At 40.9% G+C, this 20,498-nt stretch overlaps 1 protein-coding gene and 1 long non-coding RNA gene across 2 annotated transcripts; one reads left to right on the top strand and one right to left on the bottom strand.

Moving 5' to 3' along the window:
- Window positions 1–1,779: 1,779 nt before the first annotated feature.
- Window positions 1,780–6,457, bottom strand: NFKBIA (NFKB inhibitor alpha). The gene is made up of 6 exons (XM_007436704.4): window positions 6,186–6,457; window positions 4,936–5,044; window positions 3,875–4,085; window positions 3,305–3,393; window positions 2,941–3,201; window positions 1,780–2,361 (listed from the first exon to the last, which is right to left on the bottom strand). The coding sequence occupies exons 1-6, from the start codon at window positions 6,455–6,457 to the stop codon at window positions 2,314–2,316; spliced, it is 990 nt and encodes a 329-aa protein (XP_007436766.1). The 3' UTR covers window positions 1,780–2,313.
- LOC112541674 (uncharacterized) lies at window positions 6,347–20,265 on the top strand. The gene is made up of 7 exons (XR_003085655.2): window positions 6,347–6,482; window positions 8,669–8,847; window positions 9,320–9,375; window positions 11,403–11,757; window positions 12,401–12,480; window positions 13,192–13,259; window positions 14,372–20,265. It is a non-coding gene; the product is annotated as an uncharacterized LOC112541674 (long non-coding RNA).
- The last annotated feature ends 233 nt before the right edge of the window (window positions 20,266–20,498 follow it).

Genomic DNA, 20,498 nt, shown 5'->3' with positions numbered 1-20,498 from the left:
GCTTGGCTCACACAACATATTCAGCTAGTATGTGGACTATAATTCAGTATGACTGGTGTAATGTGTGAACATTTTTATTTATAGAGTATTGGATAGTGAACTTGATCAGGCTACATGGAGATCAAGAAGCAATAGATTCAACTGTGCAGATTCAGCCCTGAAGGTGCATACCCTGGTTTTTAGAGGAGGCTAAGTATGTTTCCACAGTTGAAGTAAATATGGTAGTTGTAGCTTTTCCTGAAAATGACCCAGCCACTGTAACGTTTCCTTCACTGTATCTCATTAGAACCACTGCCACGTACTATTAGGGTTGCCTTTGAAAAGTGGCCAGAAATTTTAGTTGGATCAGAATCCCAAGGATGTTACTTTTTGATGTTACCTAACCAGGTAATGAAAATCTACAAGTAAAACAAGCTGAGTACTAGAACCCAACAATTCACCCAACCTCCCCACTACTGCATGTTTTCTTGTTAATATAGCTGTACTTGCTCTGCTTCTGGCTTCAATTCTTAATTCTTGTTGTGAACTATAATAATGTAGTTTAAGGCTGTAGGGGAAAATCCTCTCCTAGTCTGCCATTCTCAAGGGCATTAGTTTGAAAGGCACAAGTGGTCCTGCCTGGTGGCTGCCTGTAACCTTTGGCATTCCTAAGGATGATCAATCTAATTCTCTTCATTAATCTAACACCCAAAAATATTTTTTCAGCAATGCTTGTGGCACCCATGCAAGTTTTAGCAGCACAGTTGTTAAAGGGAGAATAAACTGTTGTACTGATGTTCGTTACTGTTCATGGCCATTGACGGAAAGATGAAATCTGATCATGATCAAGAGAAACTCTTGTGTGTGTGTGAAAGATGTATAAACCAGCTGAGGAATACTGTTGGTGGAAAGTTTTTTTTTAATCTAGCCCGTTCCTTAAGCTATTAATTTCTCATCAATCTGATCTATTTCAGGACATGAAGAATCATTTGGAAGGTGCAAGAATGGGGTTCTCCAGAGTTTGCAGAAGGAACCAGTAAACATTCCCTCCCATTTCAAGTCCTCTAAAAAAATGCTCACTGAATACCAGTGCCATCAGAAAAACTGGAACTCCATCCACTGAAAATTGGATTCACTTTGTGAGCCACTTAGAGCAGAGGTTCTGGACTGGCCATATTATTGCAGATGTGACTCAGTCGTCTTTGACAGTTGTTGCAACATTAAAACTTACTTTAAATAAATATAATGGAGCACTTGTCCCTCTCAGAAAAAGTGGGACTGTCATTTCTATTTTGGAGGTACCCAAATTCTCTGAATAGACCTAGAGAACTATATAAATCAATATACATAGGTTATTAGACAACTGTACCAGAAGTATTTCTTGATCCAAAAAACTTAAACATTCCCACCAATTTTACCAAAGCATAAGCATGTTTCTTACAAAAGGAGCAATAATTTAGAACATTATTGGAAAGATGCTTAGAGTTCTTAATACAATGTGGGATAATAGCAAATAATTATGTGTGTTATTTGGAGTAATTATAATTATTTGAAATTATTTTCAAAGGAATGCTGGGTGGTCTCAATATATTTTTAAGCTGCTCTAGCTCTGCAAAGAAGTGAAGATATGATTATGTAGTGATGGATCCCTCCTCCAATCTCTGCCCTGAATAATTAACCTAGGATACTCCCTTCTATAGTGAAATTGTATAGAGAAACAAACTGAGAGTTTCATCAGCTGCTTGATTTCATTTGAAGTGAAATATTTTTCAATAAGAGGAACCATTTCACCAAAGCCAGGTCATTTTTCATTTTTTAAATAAATATACATCTCACATGTAAGAAAACTATTCACAAAATTTACAAAGTATACATGATATACACATTGCAAAGTATAAGTCTTGCAATATAGTTATCCCTATCCTTCTATAGTAGATGGACAAGCAATCATTCTGAGGCCTGCAATAACTCTGCTTGCTACGCATAACGAAGAGCTCCTACTCTGAGTCCTTGGAACAGATTGTCATCAGTCAAGTAGAAATATATGGAATGTCTTCCAAAAAGCCACAGCAGATGATGGATCTGGCCACTCCTGTTGTAGAGCACACAGTGAACACACAGGTGGACACTGCAGTTCTCAATTCTTCTTCTCTGATGTAAATGAGACCATGCTGATATCTAATGTTAAACAACCAAACTTCACGCAGAGATATCTGAACTTAACCACTTGTGGCATCTTGCTGTTTTCACAATGTTGTTTTCTGTGCTGTGAGAGCAGTAGTTCCGTAACTGTTCACATGGCTGTACTTGCGATCTTTCAACAACTCTCCTCCTTTAACAAGACACATGCCGTCCACCAATAATGCAGTCGTCATACAGAAGCTAGACAAGGGAAATTTCAAAAAATCAGTTTATGGATGGCTTTAAATATGAGTATTTCTGGTATCTGCTACTCTTGGACTGCACAGGTGTCAATAATTTTAACTGAATGCACACAAGAAAGTTGGCATCACATTTTGCACCAGTATAACTTCCAAAAATCTAAGGGGAATAGTGATTTAAGCCTGTCAAGAAGTTTTACTCTTAGCCTTTGGAGGGTTAACTGACTAAAGATAAACACAGATACAAGACTGTAATCAGATCACTAGCTATACAGTATAATGTGCAAAATATTTTTGTCAATATCTTATTTGTGTGCATTTAAAAAAAGTGATTTAGTGCGGCGATTTACTTGATGCAAGTGCACCCAATCAGAAACATCTCTACGGCTTTCCGTATCCATAGGTTTAGTTGCAGATTACTGTAAAAATTTAATTCACTAGTAAAAGGATTATAAGGAACTGAAGGCAACTATCATCTACTCAAGGATACTGGATTTGCACACTTCCTGCCTCATACAGTTAGAAAAGGTTGTGCAAACTACAGTAGAATTCTGGCTGTACAGAAAGAAGAACAACTTACTTCATCTTCCGTGTACTCTGATTCCGATTCACAGCTTTCTTCATCTTCACTTTCCGGTAGCATCTGCAAATCGAGCGTGGTAAATTGTCTCAACTGTTCCTGTATGAAGGAGCTGTTTCTTCCCCAGGTGAGCTGGTACGGAGAATAGCCCTGGTAGGTTACTTTGTTCACATCTGCCCCATGCTTCAATAAAAGGGATACCAGTCCTTCGTTCTGCAGATCTACAGCCAAATGCAAGGCAGTTCTACCATTGCATGGCTCCTAGTTTAGTGAAAAACAAAAGGGAACATTTAGTTAGCAATGGCAAAGAGTTACTTTCAAAATAATGATATGGTCTGTTTATTTTCCCCAGACAGAAACCTACCTGTGCATTGACATCTGCTCCCAAGCACAAAAGGCATTCTACAATGGCCAGGTATCCTTGAATAGAAGCCAGATGGAGACACGTGTGTCCTATTAAATAAACATGGGTGAGAGAAGGACAAGATTAGTTCCTGTGGCAAGAAATTGCTTCAAGACATTGGCTGTAATTTTGAAAATCATGCACACTCTAATTTTCTACTTGTTATTTAGCACAGCTTGTCTACACAAAGTAGCTTGGTGAGTTGGGCTTAATTGTCAGTTGTTCTTTGACTACTATTATTCCAACAAAGCAAACTTCCTTGAGCATAATGCCTGCCCCAAGGGAGAATTCTCAGAATTTTCAGCTAGCACAAACTGTGATCCCAACAATCTGGAGGATACTAACTTGGGGAATGCCACTGTACCAAGGCAAGGGAAACCATGCATTTCCTTTCCTACTTTACTGATACTTGTCACAATAACTTTCGAAGAGAATGCAAGCCAGTCTCTGAACCAACAGGCAACAGCTTGATGCCAAGGCCAGCAATGCTGCAGTGAGCAATCCACCTATCAAGTCAATGTCTGCACTTACCACTATAGTTTGCTGACTGTAGGAGAGAATGGAGCTGATGCTTCTGGCAATACTGCGTAAGGACATATACTCCTCTAAGGGAGCCTTGTTCGCAAGCAATGTGCAGTGGTGTGTTTCCTCGGAAGTCTCTGATTTCTGCATCACATCCTGCTTTCAGAAGAGTCTCAGCAATTTCAGGCTGGTCTGTGATTGCTGCCAAGTGAAGTGCAGTCTACAAAGCATAAGTGAGAAAGTAAGGCCATCTGCTAGAAAAACAACACAATCTCTTAAATATAGATATGTCCACACAGCCCTTCATTTATTTCAGTTAGCGAATCCTGCTATTTGTGTGTGTGTATGTATGTGCACGTTCAGGATCGGCCATTTCAAAGAAGTTTTAAAAGTCTGCAACTTTATTTTATTCATTAGATCCACAGACTGCCTTTCCTCCAGAAAGTGAAGTGCATGTTACTCTTGTTAATTTTTTTCTCAGAACAGTAATTTTGTAAAGGAGGCTGAGCTGGGAGACAGTGCCTGGCTAAAGTCTTCCAGTGAGCTTGCATGGCTGAGAAAGGACCTGAAATATTTGTCAATTTTTTGTTTTTTTTGTCAAGGAATACATTCTCCAGTATTTTGAGCAGCTTTAGGTAAAGCATCTTTTGTGGATCTCAGCACACAAACTAGCCTTTCTTTCCAAATGCTTGTGCAAATATGACACTAGTGTACAAGTGATGCTGGAGTTCTCAGGCCAATGTCCATGGAAAGCCACTTCTAAGTGAGGATAATTTAAGGCCAGTGAAGCTGAACAATCCTTAAACTGATATTCTTGACATCAAATAGTCTTGGCAATGGACACAGAAGAAGTTTAAGAAAATATATTTGCTCCTTTAGCACTCATGAGGATACTTGTGTATGTTATTTTGTATATAACTTATACCCTTTTCTACTTTTTTTCTTATTAAACCTTTCCTATTAAAGCAATAGATGAAAGGTACATTTGAAACTGCCTCCATGTTGGCTATAGCACCATGTCTGATCCCTTACAGGCTCAAGTGAAAAAGAAAATGCAGCAAAGGAGGTACCTGGTTGAGGTTGTTCTGGAAATTCAAGAAAGCCATATCACATCCTGCTTGGCGAATGATTTCCAAACTTAAGGATTTTTCTTCATGAATAATGGCCAGATGGAGAAATCTGCAATAGGAAAGCAGTGGGAAAAACCCAATGATGAGCCAAAAAATTCCAGAAGCCCTGAGTTAGCTTTCTGGCTTCTCTCCGTCACGTGGGCAACGTGCCCGCTGGAGACACAGAGGCGATTTCGAAAGCCTGGGGTTTTCAACGCTGCGCGCTGCCCCAGTCTGGTATTTTCCGCGGACGAGCTGAGTGTTCCGGGCAAGGCGCCAGGGACTTTCCAGCCCTGCACCCCGCCCGGCGCTTCTTCTGGCTCCTCCCTCTCACAGCTAGTACACCGAGTTCCACAACCTGGCCACCGGCCAAGTACAAGCAAGCGACGTGGGAGGGAAAAACCCAGTTTTGTAAAAAACCCCGGGTTTTTTAGGTAACTAGCAAAAAGGAGGGGCATCAAAGGAATCATTCTTCCCAACACCCCTCCGCTTCCTCCGTTCGTTTCTAGGGATCAACACGGAAATTCTAACTTTCTTTCCAACCCCGATGCTACGGCAGGGCACCAAAAAGGTGATTCAGACTACACGGGATGGACGTCAACGGAGGTTTAAAATTCTACTTTTTTCTAAATTAAGGGCGCTGGTGCTACGATACTCGGATGCGTGTTTTCCCAAACCACCAGCCATAATTCTGAACGAAACAATTAGACCCACGTCCGGGCAAGGTTTCTCGCCGTGGCGCATGCATTCTCAAGGGGTCCCAGCGCTTAAGTCCACACCGTCTGCCCATGTACAAGTGTCCATCTGCACACGGCCTACGGCTCGCTTACAACTCTCACTCAGTCCCCTCGCCTGCACCTTCCTCGGTAGCTTTTTCCTTCGCGATCGTTCTAAAATGGAATTCGAATTCCCGGGGGGTGGGGTGGGGACGAAGACCAAAGGAACACTGACAGGCAACGTCGAACCACCTTAACTGCAGCGGAATCTCCTCCACGCCCGCTCAGAAGTGTATCTTTACGCCATTTCCCACTTAATTTTCTTGCCCCCCGCCACAAAAGCAGGTTTAGGTTCGCGAACGTCACCGTGACATCCACGGAATTCACTTCTTGCAGAGGCCAGTGTGCACGAGCCCGACACCCTGACCGAGAGAAGAGGGCTCCCTTTCAACACCTCCCCCCGCCCGCATTTGCAACCAGCGTCCCAAGACTTACGTATCTCCGTCTTCAGTCACTTGCTGCTTCCAAGCCTGGGTTGGGTGGCTCGGGTCGGCCTGGAGGCCCAAGGTGGCGTCCACAGGCTGGATTCGAATATCTTCCAATTCCCGGACGAGATTTTCGTACTCCTCGTCCTTCATCGAGCCTAGGCCGCTGTCGTGCCTATCGTCCTGGATCAGGCTGAGCTGCCTGTCCTTCTTCAACACTTCCCGGGGGTGAACGTCCATCGTAAAATCCATCGGGTAATCCAGAGTACTTGGACTGAGCATGACCTTGTGCGACAGTGCACAAACAGTAAGTCCCGCGCTCGCTCTCCACTTCAAACAGTTCCAAACTCTTTTGAGACGCTGGCGGGCGGCGGCGGCGCTTGCCTATAGAGCCTCGGCCGAGGGGATTTTTGCACGGGGCGGAGCTTACGTGCCTGGGAATTTCCCAAGCAAAGTAGAACAGCGAGGTTTCAACTAGTCTGGTCCTGTCTGGAGGCTGCCGCTGTGCAGAGTGCTGTGGCTGAGGAATTCCCTCCCTAAGTCATTCTCTGGAAATTTTTTCCTTTTTCTACAGAAGGGAAAGTACTTCTTACAACTCCCTGTGACTAAGGCCGTTACCCTCTTCCATGCCTTGCGCTTCTTGCCTTCCCTCTGTGCAATTCCTTGCGGATTTGCACGGATTGAGGGTGAGCAAAGGTTTGCAATTCCTTGAACGCCCCTCTTTGGGAATCCCCTCATTTAACTGTAAATTTCCTTTCAGTTTGGAAAAGATTGTCGGTCTCTCTCGCGAGGCGGAGAGTGGGAAAGTTCCTTTGCACAACAAAGCCGTCCTTGCGGGGGGAGGGGAATCGCAAGCTTTAAATTTGAGGCAGCACCTCAACTTTTCCTTGGTAACGGGAGTCGCTGTTCTCTTACACACACGCACAAACCCCACATTGCAAGTAGCAAAGGATGTGATTTTTTTTCCTGTTTGCACATAGCCATTTTTGCTAACGCTTGAAAGCGGCAAGATTTTCGCGGCTGGAAAATCTTTCGTCTTTAACGGCTGCAAGGCAGGCAGAAATGCGTCAGTGAAATGCCTCTTTCCTGCTTTGTGGACTTGCCTCAAGCTTCGTGTTGTTCTATACTATAAAGCGCAACAAGAAGAACCTGGGTTCTTGCTTATAAAACTTTATATTAGGGCCTCTCTTGTTTTTGCTTTGAAAAAAACAACCGTGGATGTGAAGCAAGTTGATAGGCGTTTGGGAACGCAAAGCCACTCTCCTTAACTACCCACCCCCCAAAAAAAGGTTAGAAGTGCAATTGGGGGGAAAGATGGGTGGAAAACAGAATCAAGAGCCTGGATCCGTCAGGCCCTGACTTGCCTTTTGAGATCTTAGTACTGTGAAATACCCAGTTTCAATGTAATTACTGGGTGATTTTTAGGGGGGAGGGGGTTCCTTTCTGTTTCTGCCTGAGTGAAGACAGCTGACCTCAACAATTAAAAATGTCTGCAATGCCACCTGGTGGAGTTGCCGAGAACAGTTTCTCAAGCTCAGCAACTTTAAGATGTGTGGACTTCAAGGCCCAGAATTCCCCCAGCCAGCTGGCTGGGGGAATTCTGGGCCTTGAAGTCCACACATCTTAAAGTTGCTGAGCTTGAGAAACACCGGCCTAGAATATTACAGGGAAAGCCCACAAAGCATGTCTTCCTTTCCACCTTATTTACTAGCAGTAGCTAAAGGAGGTGTCTGAATTTTCTTCTGTGTTAGGAAGAAATGTGGTCTGTGTGTGCGTGTTTGCTTGTATGAGTCTTTCTGCTTTTCTCTTGGGTTCCACCTAGTGTATGTGTGTTTGTGTGCACTGAGAGGCACAAACCAGGCCGCATATGCTTTGCTCTGGGTCATGGGAGGTAGCTAATCTTAAAATGGAGCAATGAGCAGCATTCCAGCCCCTGCCCACAGGGATTCAGGGAGAATGTTTTTTCCAGAATGTTTTTCTCCGCAGCCCTTATTTCTTTGCATAATTTCTTTCCAGTGTTCTGTTGAGAGAATAAAAATGAAAGAGCTTCAATCCAGAACTTCTCAGCAGACTCCCTGGATCAAAAAGGAGGGAGTCTGGAGAAGAATATTCCCTGCTTTTCATGTGCTTCAGCCAGGTGTTGAAAGCTTGCATACCATTTGCATTGAGCCCTATAGAAATATGGCCCAAATTGCCTGTGCAGCCCTTACAGTTCCATAAAAGAGGAAGAATGTGCACTTCTCATGTCAAAAAGGAGTGGACAAGTTGCCTTTGCTGAAACTCCCCTTCTGCACAGTTGCAGAAACTATGCTCTTTCTGGCAGCTTAAACCTTAAACCTTAGCAGTTTAAGCTGTTCATGAGAAGGGAACAGCCATACATTTTAGCTGTGCAAGTGACTCTGTTCCCAACCAAACTACTCTGTCAGGTAAACATTTTAATCTGTGGTTTCATTTTTGCTAGAAGCGTCTTTTATTACATTCTTTATTTGATAGGTAATGTAACCCTGAACAACTTCCAAGGCTTAAATGAAACCAGCAATTCTGGCTGAAAAAAGTAGAAGAAATGCTGCTGAGAGGCAAAATATCATGCTTGATGTGGCTTGCATGTTTGGTACATGAGAGCTGTGCCTGCAAATATGAAAATGTGTGCTATATGGTTTAGAAATATGAAGGTAAGGTTTTCATAAAATATAATGGTTGTGTGTTGTTGATCCTGATTCAACTAATTTTAATATGTTTGAAACACAATTGCTGCAGTGGATATTTTCTTCCTCTGCTTTCACTCTGCACATTTAAAAAGGGAAGATCAAGCGTACTTGAGGATGTCACATTTCCTAGAGAGAAAATGTAACACTAATACAGTCTCCTTCAGCTTGAAGTCAACTCCTAGTGCCTCATGGACATGTTTTCCTGATAATGTTACTTGATTTGCTCCTTCCTTAAACTGCACCCCCAACTGAACATGATTTCTCACTAGAAAGAACTCTTATTATGTAGTGATAAGAGTGGAAAAGTGTTCTTCAGGCTCATTGGGTCTGGAGACTCTACCCTGTTCATGATGACCTGGACCCTTTTAGGAAGGGTGGGCATGAGGACCAACCTCCAAACCTCATCATTTGGATGATTCTGTGCATTTTCTTGCAGATAAAGTTGCTCATTTCCACTCAGGCTTTGATGTCACTTGGGAAGGACCCAGTGAGGTAAGCGAGGTGATGTCTTGTGTTACCCTTTGGGATTTTTTTTAATCTTGTGGAAGCTGGGGAAATGCATAGGGTTCTCTGTAGCGTGAGCTCTGCCACCTGCAGGCTAGGTCCATATCCCGCCAGACTTCTTGATATGACCAGGCAGGGTGAGTGCACCTGGATTTGGGAGCTAATTGATGCTAGTTTGGGAGAGGGTGTTTTGGCTCCATATCTGAAAGAGGCAATGGTGCACCCCCTCCTGAAGAAACCATCTCTTGATATGACTCTATTTCACAATTTTCACCTTGTCTCCAACCTTTCCTTTTTTAAGAAGCTGGGTGGGGGGGGTCAGCTACAGATGATTGTAGAGGAAATGAACTATCTAGAACAGTGTTTCTCAAACTTGACAACTTTAAGACATGTGGACTTCAACTTCCAGAATTTCCCAGCTGGTGGGAGTGGCAGGGGTAGGTAGTGGCAGCGGAGTGCAAGGTGTCCAAAAGGGCAGAGATGATGGGGGGAGAGATGGGTGGGGGGAGTTGAAGCAGAGGTGAGTGCGGCAGGGTGGTGGAGCCTTGTCTGCCGAAGGGAGTTTGCCCGGCTCAGCTGGGGAGGAGACAGCAGGACAGAAGATTTGAGCTCTGTTTCTACTCACTGCTGAGTGGGGAGGGGAAAGCCCTTGGTGGTGGGAAGGAACGAAGCTCAAATCCTGAAGAAACCCCTTGGTGGTAAGAAGATCCAATGGGGAAGCTGGCAGAGAAGATTGCAGATGGCAATCACATGATCTTGGGGCGCTTGGCAACCGGTCGTAAATGTGATGTCCTGTCCTGGCCCACAGAATTCACAGACACATAGGTAAGTCTTATATCTTTACAAAAAAGTTTTTCTAACAGAACTCTAATGGTAAAAAGGTTTGAACAATCAGTTGTAGTCCCTCACGCCCAGAATACCCAGACCACAAATAGAACACTCATCCAGCTTAAATTAGAGGCAAGAGAGAGTTCAAATTGTTAATAAAGTACTAGAGGGCCAAACAAATGTGGTATGAGGTTTCAGGGTCATTAGTTGAGAAGGCAGGCTAGGACATGGAGGAACACGATGGTGAGTTAAGTGGAGAGTTGTCACCAGTGGATCTGTGAAGTGCTTGGCTCTCCTTATATAGGGGTGGCGTGACCCAAATTTGTTCCTTTTTCAGGGCAGGGTTCTTTCTGGCCAATAGTCTTGCTGAGCACCTTTGTTCAGCCCTCCTTTCTTTGCGGTGGGTCCTTGCATTGGGGGGAGATGTTAGCTCCACCTCTTCATCTCCAGAAGCCAGCGATGGTTGCCTCTCCTGTTTGCTATTCTCCTGCAACTCTTCCAGCTGAATCCCCTCAGACTGATGATTCTCATGTAACTCCTTGTCATCTTCTGAGTCTGAGCTGGCAATGAGCTGTGGGAGACCTCTATGAAATGTGGACAAGGAGTCCGGCAGGGAGATCTGTGATCCCCTCTTTTATTCATCATGGTCATGGACAAGATTGAGCATTGTTGCCCAGTGTCAGGCTTGACTTGGCCTACAGATTGACTTCCTGGCGTACGCCAATAACTTAGTCCTGTTGGCAGAAAAATCTATGGATGTCCAAAGTGTGTCACTGAGATTCTACAATGGGCTGCTTTTCCTGTTGCAATTAACACCTGCCCATCATTGTCTCCAATTGGGACCTTTTCTATGATTCATCTGGCTGTGGACTCTTTGGGCTTGAGCTGTAGGGACATTATGGATCTTTATTTACTCATCATCAATGGCCCACTCAAATGCTATGACCTGTACACAGAGGCACAAAGACTGGCTGTTAATGGACTGCACAGTGGTCATCTATGACCTATGACCTGCCTTCAGCGGCGACTTCTTCTGCATGACTGTCAGATAGCGATACTTTTGTCTTAGAGAATTGACTTACAGGGGTAGGAATGGTTTTATTGCATTTCCATTTTCTTTGCCTGTATTGTTGATTGCTCTAATAATGAATAAATGTTAACTAGCAAATGCCTTGTCTTCTAATTAGTGACATGCATAAACAGATGAACAAGATTCCCACTGTCCCTACCTGTTATCTAATGAAACCACAACCAAGGGAACCAGCTTGGCAGAATCAGCAAAGAAAGAAGACCCTGTTGAGCTTGACTCCAGTCTAGTCTGGAAACCTGGTGGATTCACTTCAGCTTCAATGCAAGAATTCCAGCGGAAGATTATACATCACTGGCATTGGACTGTTAGATTAGCATGTGTGTGTGTGTGTGTGTGTGTGTGTGTGTATAATTCCTCCAAATGCTGGAGAGGTTGTCAAAAAAAAAAGTCATTTTTTCACTTGTGGTCGTGTGATAAAGTTACACCCTTCTGGCAAAAGTTTTTTTGGAGAGGTAAGTATTATCACTAAACAAAGAATTGAATGCTCGCCAAAGTTAGGTTTATTGCATTTATTTACAGGACCAAATTGTAAGCTTAAAAATAAAGAACTGATTATTTAATTTTAGCAGCCAAAATAATAATGGTGCAACACTGGAAATCTTTAGATAACGTAAGAATTGAATTGTAGATTACCAAGGCCTCTTCAACTGCCACAGTAGAAAAAAACTACAGATAAAGTAATGAGACTTCAGAAGCAGGAATTACAATTTTGTCAAATTTGGATGGATTTTATGATTTATCTAAATAGCAATAGATTATAATTTGGTGTACTCTGTCTATATGGTAAATTTTCACATACATGCACACGTGTCTTTATTCACATTGTGGTAGATCTTTTTTGTATTTTTTATATCTTTTTTCTTTATATATATATCTTGGATTTATGTTAATATGGTTACCTGATATTGCTTGAAATAAAAAAAATGCAAAAAAAAAGTCTTCTCACTCTGTAACATAACCAAAGCAACAATATTTTGTCATTCATTAATACTTTGAGCCAGGGCATAAAGTGACTTTTCCTCCTAAAAATTATAATGTATAAATTCTTTAAAAAACCAAACAGTCTTACAATATTCACATTTCTTTTTTCAATAGGCTCTCCTTCTCCTTCTTAAATTATAATTGCCATAGAAGAACTCTGTTTCTGAGACAGACAGGATGTGTTGTAAATTGTGGTAAGCCATGGTTTATTTAGTAATTTCTTGCTAAACAAATCACAATTGTCTGGCTACACAGATAATGCTAAGTCTTACAAAATGGGTTGCAAACCACAGTGGCAGGAGTTATATTTTGCCCTAGTGCAATGTTCAAATCCAGCTGGACTCTGACAATACTCTTGGGTTGGTACATGGCAGACACCCATCAGCAGTCTATTTATTTATTTCATTTATTTCCTGTATTTATGTACCACTGAAATCTTCACAGACTCCTGGCATTTATATCTATATAACATATAAAACACACAAACAAAAGTAGCACTGTAATATTATTGCAAAAAAAAAAAAGCACAAAACAAAGTACCATATTTACAGGAAATTTTACTTATTTATTTGGTTAGATAATGTACAGTATATGGCTGTTCCACTTGTGTAATCACTGCTCTGGGCAATGTGTCAGACAGACCTGCTAGAGGGCCAAGCCACACTAGTTGGACTGATGACACCAACAATAAACCTTTACTACTTTAAATACTATTACTCTCCAACACTTAATCCAACATACCACCAATCCACAAACTAACCCCTCAATAAAGTATCAACCAGCTCCACGCTCCACCCCCCAGTCCCTTTCTCACCAGGGTTCTAGCTGTGAGGCACTCTTCCTCTCACTCTTTCTCCTATCCAGAGTATAGTGTTCTCATTCCAATCCATTTTTTTCTCCACCAGGTGAGACAGTCCTGGACTAAACTTTCACAAGTTGTGATCCAAGAAGGCTTCTGAACCCACAGCTTCCTGTACGTAAGCTAGTTCCTTGCTGCTACTGATCTCTCTTCACAATCTTTGCACTCCAATAACTTCCCACAGCTGCTCTGATAAGAGCTCCAAGAATCTTGTTCCAAGGTTTTTCCAGCAACCTACAATCTATTGACCCCAGGTGAGGGACGATTTTCCAGACAAAACATCAACCTTGAATCTGCTGAGGCTACTCTCTGGCCTCTAGTCATTTCCTGGAATATTTGTGTTAGTTGCTCTGCTTCCCCATTGTTCTTACTCAACAGCCTACCCTCCAGATCAACAAACCCAGGGGCCATAATTTACATGCCCTCTCTAAACTTATAATCTCTGCCAACTTTGGTGCTCGGTGTTCTTAGACAATATCTTACCGCCATAGTCAGGCATCCACATTTCTTTCCAATATCCTTCTTCCTATACATTCTATTCCTTTCTCACCTCTCTTTCAGTCCTTCAGTACCTTCCACATGTACCCACTCAAACATCTACCAGCACTTCACATTCCCCTTATCTATCTGCTTCTCCTCACAATCACGTCAAAATGTTCACAACTTTCTCTTTAACCACCAAAAAATCTAAACTCTTGCTTGTAGGGTTGCCACTATATACTGTCACTCTTTAAAAACAAAACGTGCCTGATCTTCCTGAATTTGGATTTAATTTCCTACACTTTAATAATGTGTGATTTGGTTCACACATAATATGAAGCCATATCTAATTTAACCATAGTTTAGGAAATGCAGCATTATTGGTTGGGCCTGTACAGTATGCTAGTCCATAAACCATGTTTTATAAACTACATGAATTGAGTTCCCATAACATGCTAAGCCAAAACCAAACCATTAACATTATGACTGAACATGACTTAATAATCCTTCTAACTATGGAGTGTTATACAGTATGGGGGAATGTTCAAACATATATACTGTATATTGTGTTCTGAGAAAGCACAATACTGATAGCATGCATGCATTATATATTTAGAGGCAAAAGGGTAACTTGGGGCCTGTGAGGGTAGACTGAGAATTGAGCTGAGATTCCTACTCCTCCACTGCAGTAATCCTGTTCTCTCTCTCTCTCTCTCTCTCTCTCTCTTTTTTGTATTTCTACATAGCTATGAAGGATAAAACCGTGATCGTCAGTATTTCTTGTTATCCAGACTATTCAACCATGTTAACTGGAATAATGGTGGTTGGTCCAGTGCTTCTTGATTGCCACTATTTGGGAAGATTGTGTTGCAGATAGGTCAGATTCTTAAGATGCTTCATCAAAATTTCCAGATGTGTATACATTGTCCAGTGGATCTAGTGGGGCCTGAAATTTATGGGTGCCTGAGCCAAATTCCACTCAACCAGACATTCACCAGCTCTCTTCTCTTGGGTCTCTCTCATACGACTTCAGCCTAATTTCTACAACAGTAATGTTAATCATCTCCCGTCTCTTTTCTATCTGCAAGTAGGATTAATCTGTAATTTGGAGAAAAGTCTTGTACTGATGCTTTATTTGTGTGTATGTGGGAATTTCAAAAGGGCTATTGCATTTGGGCTGCAAAAATTTATTTGATCACTGCATAGCAGCATAGGAGTGTTCCTTTATTTTTTTGCTGCCATGTAGTGAATGCCCAGATGTTTGCAACACAGAGACCAGAGTTTTAAATTTAAAGGCAGTAAAATAGATATAAATTAAATAAACAAACAAATAAATAAATAAGAGATAAATAAAATAAAATGGATATATAAATAAAATAAAATACATGAAATAAAATAGATATTTCACATCTAATAAAATCACAAGACATTGATACAAATATATTACTGTGTGCTAAGCCAGTATGTGGTTTGTTTGTTTGCTTTATTATATTATATGAACCCAAACATTATGATTTGTAACCCTTGATTTACTGTTTAGTTATTGTGTGAACCCAGCCACTTGCAGTTTCAGTAATACTGCTAGTAATTAATTCATCATGTTAACTTTTCCACAGGCATTTAAAATATGGGGTACTGCATACACTGGGCTTCCATTCCTGTTTAACCACAGGTACATCTAATGACAACAAGAGTTTCACTTGAACATTCTTAATTTAAAGTAGAAATTAGGATTTGTGCTTGAGCCAATAGCTTCTATTCAGAACAACAACAAAAATCAAACAAACAGCTATATCTGCTTCTAAAAAAATTCTCAGCTTTTAGTACTGCTGATCCAGAGAAAGCATATCTCTATATTGACTCAGACTACCTAATTGCAGCTGAAAGAGAATTTAAAGCAGTCTGGATCCTGGAACACTGAAAAGAGGCTGCACGGGAAGATGAAATGTTCTCGTGCCACTTCTATGAACAAAAGAATTAGAGGGCAAATTTCTTGATTTTCCACTCTAACAGAAGGAGCTCTCCAAGAGTGATACGGTGTCCTTCTAATTTACCCCAGCTGTTCCTGCCGGAGATTCATCTAATTGTCCCTGTGGAGGTCTGTTAACTCTATCCTTCCCTTTAATCTGGAGGGCTGAGCAGGTCAGGAAAGGGAGGAAAAGGAAGAGGCAGCTTCATGAGCCTTTTTCATGTCCTCATAATATATTATGGGGTAGCAGAGTACAAAACAATGCTTTTCTTTTTTTGCCTAGAGTAGTCCAATCTTTCCAAATCCATTGGGCTCTATCTTCTACTGCTGCCCCAGCTAACTTCCCATAGGATAATGGATAGGGATGATGGTGGAACATAACTGAAGGGCACTGGGTTGGGGAATCTTAGTTCAATATTTGAAATTTCATCTCATGAGGGATATTTTTGGCAATTTGTATTTTAAAGTCACTACAGGTAGTCCTTGGGTAACAACTAGCTGTTTAGTGACCATTTGAAGTTACAACAGCCCTGAAAAAGTAAATTTACAACCAGTCCTTGCACTTATGGCTGTCGTAGCCTCCCCATGGTCACGTGATTGAAATATAGGTGTTTCGCAACCAGTGCATGTTTATGACTGTTGCTGCATCTGCAGTCATGTGATCGCCATTTGTGCACTTCATAGCCAGCTTCTGACATGCAGAGTCAGTGGAGAAGCTGGCAGTGAAACTGCAAGTAATGGTCATGTGATGTCTCACTGAATGATTATGTCGCTTAGTGATGGTTGTGGTTAAGTGAGGACTACCAGTAATCAGTGGGAATTCCTTCAGTGTTTTTTCAAGCATATTTCTTGCTAGATGTATTCTATTCATAGAGAAGAAACAGATGGACAGATACAGAAGCCCATCCATGAAAGGCGGGGGGGGGATTAACACAACACAAGTATTTCCAGGGGTATTCCATCTTGACTTATTTTGAACCACCTCCCTCCCATGGATGCCCCTGTATATTTCCCGGAAATAGAACTCAAGGGGTATTAGGGATTACTACCCAAATGCATTGGGTTTCCTTCAGATCATATTCTTGAGCCAAAGTCACAAAGCTGCACTGAATGTTTACAGGAACACTGTCAGTGAAACTAACCACCTCTTACCTTCTTGTAGCGCCACCAGGTAGTGTTATGGGTTATAGGAACTTTCCAAAAGAGGAAGGCTTCCTTCAATTACCTACACCAAATTTTTCCAAGCCTTTAAAGATTATCACCATCACTTGAACTGGAACAAGACAACAGTTGGAGCTTAGTAGCTCTCCTTCAGTAGATGATTTATATGGTCAGCAGCTGAGTTGCTGCATCGTAAGGCTGCTACAGTTTCTGTATGCTGTATCAGTTTCCCAAACTAAGCATCTTTCAGATGTGTTAGGCCTACAACTTCCAGAATTATGAGGTGGGATAGTTCTTGGTTATACCTGCCAGGAAGTTTGGGAGTGGCAGTCCAACATCTAGTGATGACAGGTTGGGGAAACTTCTTGTATACATTTAAAGGCAATCTCTTGCAGATTAGATGGCATTAATTTAGTTCTCTCAACCAAATGCCCATCAGATATCTTATATTCCTACTCCTATCATCCTTTGCCTTTGGTCCAACTGATGAAGCTGAATTGAAAAAAATTGGATAGTATCAAGTTGAAGATGCGAAGACAGATTTTTCTCCCAATCTTTTTGTCAATACCCATATACACACATGTTCTTTCTGGTTCACACTTAGATTTACTTTCTCTTTCACAAATAGTGATCATTCATGACTATCACCTAACTTCCTATTCACCACTCAGCTAGAGTATTGTAACACCTTCTGCATAGGGCTGCATTTGAAAACAACCCAAAAGCTACAGCTGTTAAAATGTAGCCACCAGGATGTTAGCAAGAGAGAACCACTATTGTTAAGTAACACTTTTTCTCTGGTTACAACATTTATTACTGATAGGTTATGGTCCTATTCAGAGAGTCACACTGAGCTGTAAAGTTCTGTATGGCTTGGCTCCAAGGTACATTAGTCTATTCCATAGGGGTTCTGCCCAGCCCATATGTGCAGGCAGGCAAAGGGAGCTTAGGGTCCCACTCTCTTACCAATCAAGGCCACATGGACCTGCAGGCAGTTATTTTCCATAATGGCCGCCCTGCTATGGGATCCCTGCTCAGAGATGCACCATAAAAGGCAGTTTTATTAAATCAAATGTTTGGAGATTGATTTCTGATGTTCTTTCATACTTAGTTACAGGAGACCTGTTTTTTTATTATACTTAAGGTTACCGTGATATTGCATGTGTTGCTTTGACTTTTTGTTTTAATGTTACTGCTGAAAGTCATTGGAGCTGGGTGCCAAATAAGTACATTTAATAAAATGAAATAAAATATATTCATTAGAATCTTTTCTCATCAATACCCCCAAGTTATGCTGTAGTTCAAAGTATTATGTGGGGGTCCTTTTAGGTCTCCCACTTCTTAGTAAGTAAAAGATTGAAGTTCTCACCTCCAACCATCCTCCATTTTTCTTTCTTTCTTTTTTTTTTAATAATCATGCTCCTAAGTTACTTCATGGAATACATAATGATTTTGTGAAAAGCAAAGAAATATGGAGGTTTGCCAGTGTTTGGTACTTTAGAATGCATGCAATTTCTGGATTTTTAAAAAAATCACGTGACTAGGGTGAATTCCAAAATTAAATACTAGACTTCAGCCAACCACCATCTTGAAGCAGGCCAAGGATCTCAGATGATGCTAAGGATATCATAAAGCCACCTTAGGGAGCTCTGATCATAGGCAAAATGAGTTTTGAATTACCAATTTCCCAATCTTACATTATTATGCTGCTTCCAGCTTACAGTTCTAGTGATTGACTGAATCCTTTCTATGGGTCCAAGCAAGGCCAATTATATCTAAAGCTGGCAGGACCAGAGTGTTGTAGCTAGCAAGTGATCCTTCTTGCTTCCTGCAGATTACTCACTCAGATAGAAACTGATAAGAAAGGACTGTCATTAGACAAATGTCATTCAAATTTTCATTAAATGTTTTCCATTGCTACTTTCACATTATTAGCTGTGTGCATAGTAATTAAATCATCATAACCATTGGGTTTATTTGCATACAAAACAATCTCTAACGCTGGAACAAGTACTGGCTGCTTAATAATGTAAAAGGGAACATCATAGAATCATAGAATTGGAAGGGGCCATTTAAGCTACTGAGTTGCCCAGTGAAAGAATCCAAAATAAAGCATCCCAAGCAGACGGCTGTGAGCACACATTAACCTATGTAGTTAATTGATTCCATGGGGGAATTGCTCTTACTCTTAATACGTTTTTTCTAATATATCTCTTTGTTACTATCTAGTGATTGTCCACATTTTTGTAGCCCAGATCAGGTTGCCCTGTATAGCTTAAATCCATATTCTGTATCCTATGCTCTGGAATGAAGAAGAATAAGTCTTCTTCATCCTCTGTGTATTTATTATTTTTCATTCATTCACTCGCTCACTCAATCATAAATGTTTGTATGCTGCTTCAATCAATTTTACTCTTGGCTTCCTGTGATCTGGAAATTAAACTTCTGTTGATGCAGCCTAACATTGCATTTGTCTTCTTTGCAACTGACTCATATTCAGTTTGCAATTAAGCACAACTGCATTGCAAAAACTTTTTTGCAAACACTGTTACCAAACTAGGCATTCCCCACCCTATACTTGTGCATTTGATGTTTGTTGTAAGTGAATTTGCACTTGCCTCTGTTAAATTTCATTCTGTTACTTTGAATCCATTCTCAAGATAATTTTGAATGCTATTTTGAGGGTATTGGGTATCCCTCCCAATTTTGTATGATCTGCAGATCTGATAAGCATTCCTTTTTTGTCCTAATAATTAATGAACACTTTGAAGGGTAGAGGACCTAGGAGAACTAATCCTTTGGCATCTCACTTGGTTTCTCTCTCCATTTTGAAGAGGAATCACTGATAAATGCTCTTTGAGTATGATTTTTGAGCCAGCTGTAAATCCATTTAATAGTCATGCTGTCCAGCCCACTTAACTATCTTGCTGATCTCCAGCTGCTATTAAATTATTTAATGCAAAATCTGCTGCCCAGCTCTTATATGGGCCTCAGCTTGGACCTGATTCCAGTTCACAGCCTATGGAAAAGTACCATCTCGGAAAACATCTTATTAGAATTACTCAATACATGATTACCACAGCAAGACTTCTTTATGCACAATTTTGGAAAACCCAGACACTACCAACAATACAAGAATGGTTGTTAAAACTGATGGAAATGGCAGAAAATGATAAACTGACTTGCTTATTAAAAGAAAACTCAAATAACTATTACTTTAAAGAATGGAAACCATTGATGGACTATTTGCAAAATGCAGGTAGGGTGAAGGTTATATGGGGATTTGAAGATTAGATTATAAATGTAATGGGATATGTTTTGACAAAGAATTACTCCTACTTAATGTATTAAAAACTAGCACTTATGATAGTCTTACTATTCCTAAGACCAGAGATAAATTGGAAGTTATCTATTTTTCATATCTTTTTTCTTTTTCTTTTACTTTATCTCACTTTTTCTTTTCCTTTTCTTTATAATTTGTATTTTCAGTTTTCTTTTTCATTCCTAACTTTTAACTTTGTAACTTTAAAATTTCAATAAAATATTATTAAAAAAAAAAGAAAAGTACCATCTTGGGTTCTGAGATCCTTATTCATGACACCTAGTTGTGTGTCCAGTGCAGTATTCAATTGGAGGCTGGATTCCCCAGGATGGAGGCCAGGATCTGGCAATTGATTTTATTTACATGACTAAAAATTAACCTGGCCTGAACTGGGCTGATTTCTCTAATTGCAAGGGATAGT

Source organism: Python bivittatus, unplaced genomic scaffold, assembly GCF_059951505.1.
Source record: "Python bivittatus isolate LINGU-HERP-01145 unplaced genomic scaffold, Pbiv_v1 ctg000480_np1212, whole genome shotgun sequence".
NCBI classification, from domain to species: Eukaryota; Metazoa; Chordata; class Lepidosauria; order Squamata; family Pythonidae; genus Python; species Python bivittatus.
The sequence above is the reverse complement of the archived record's forward strand: the minus strand, read 5'-3'. Positions and strand labels throughout refer to the sequence as shown.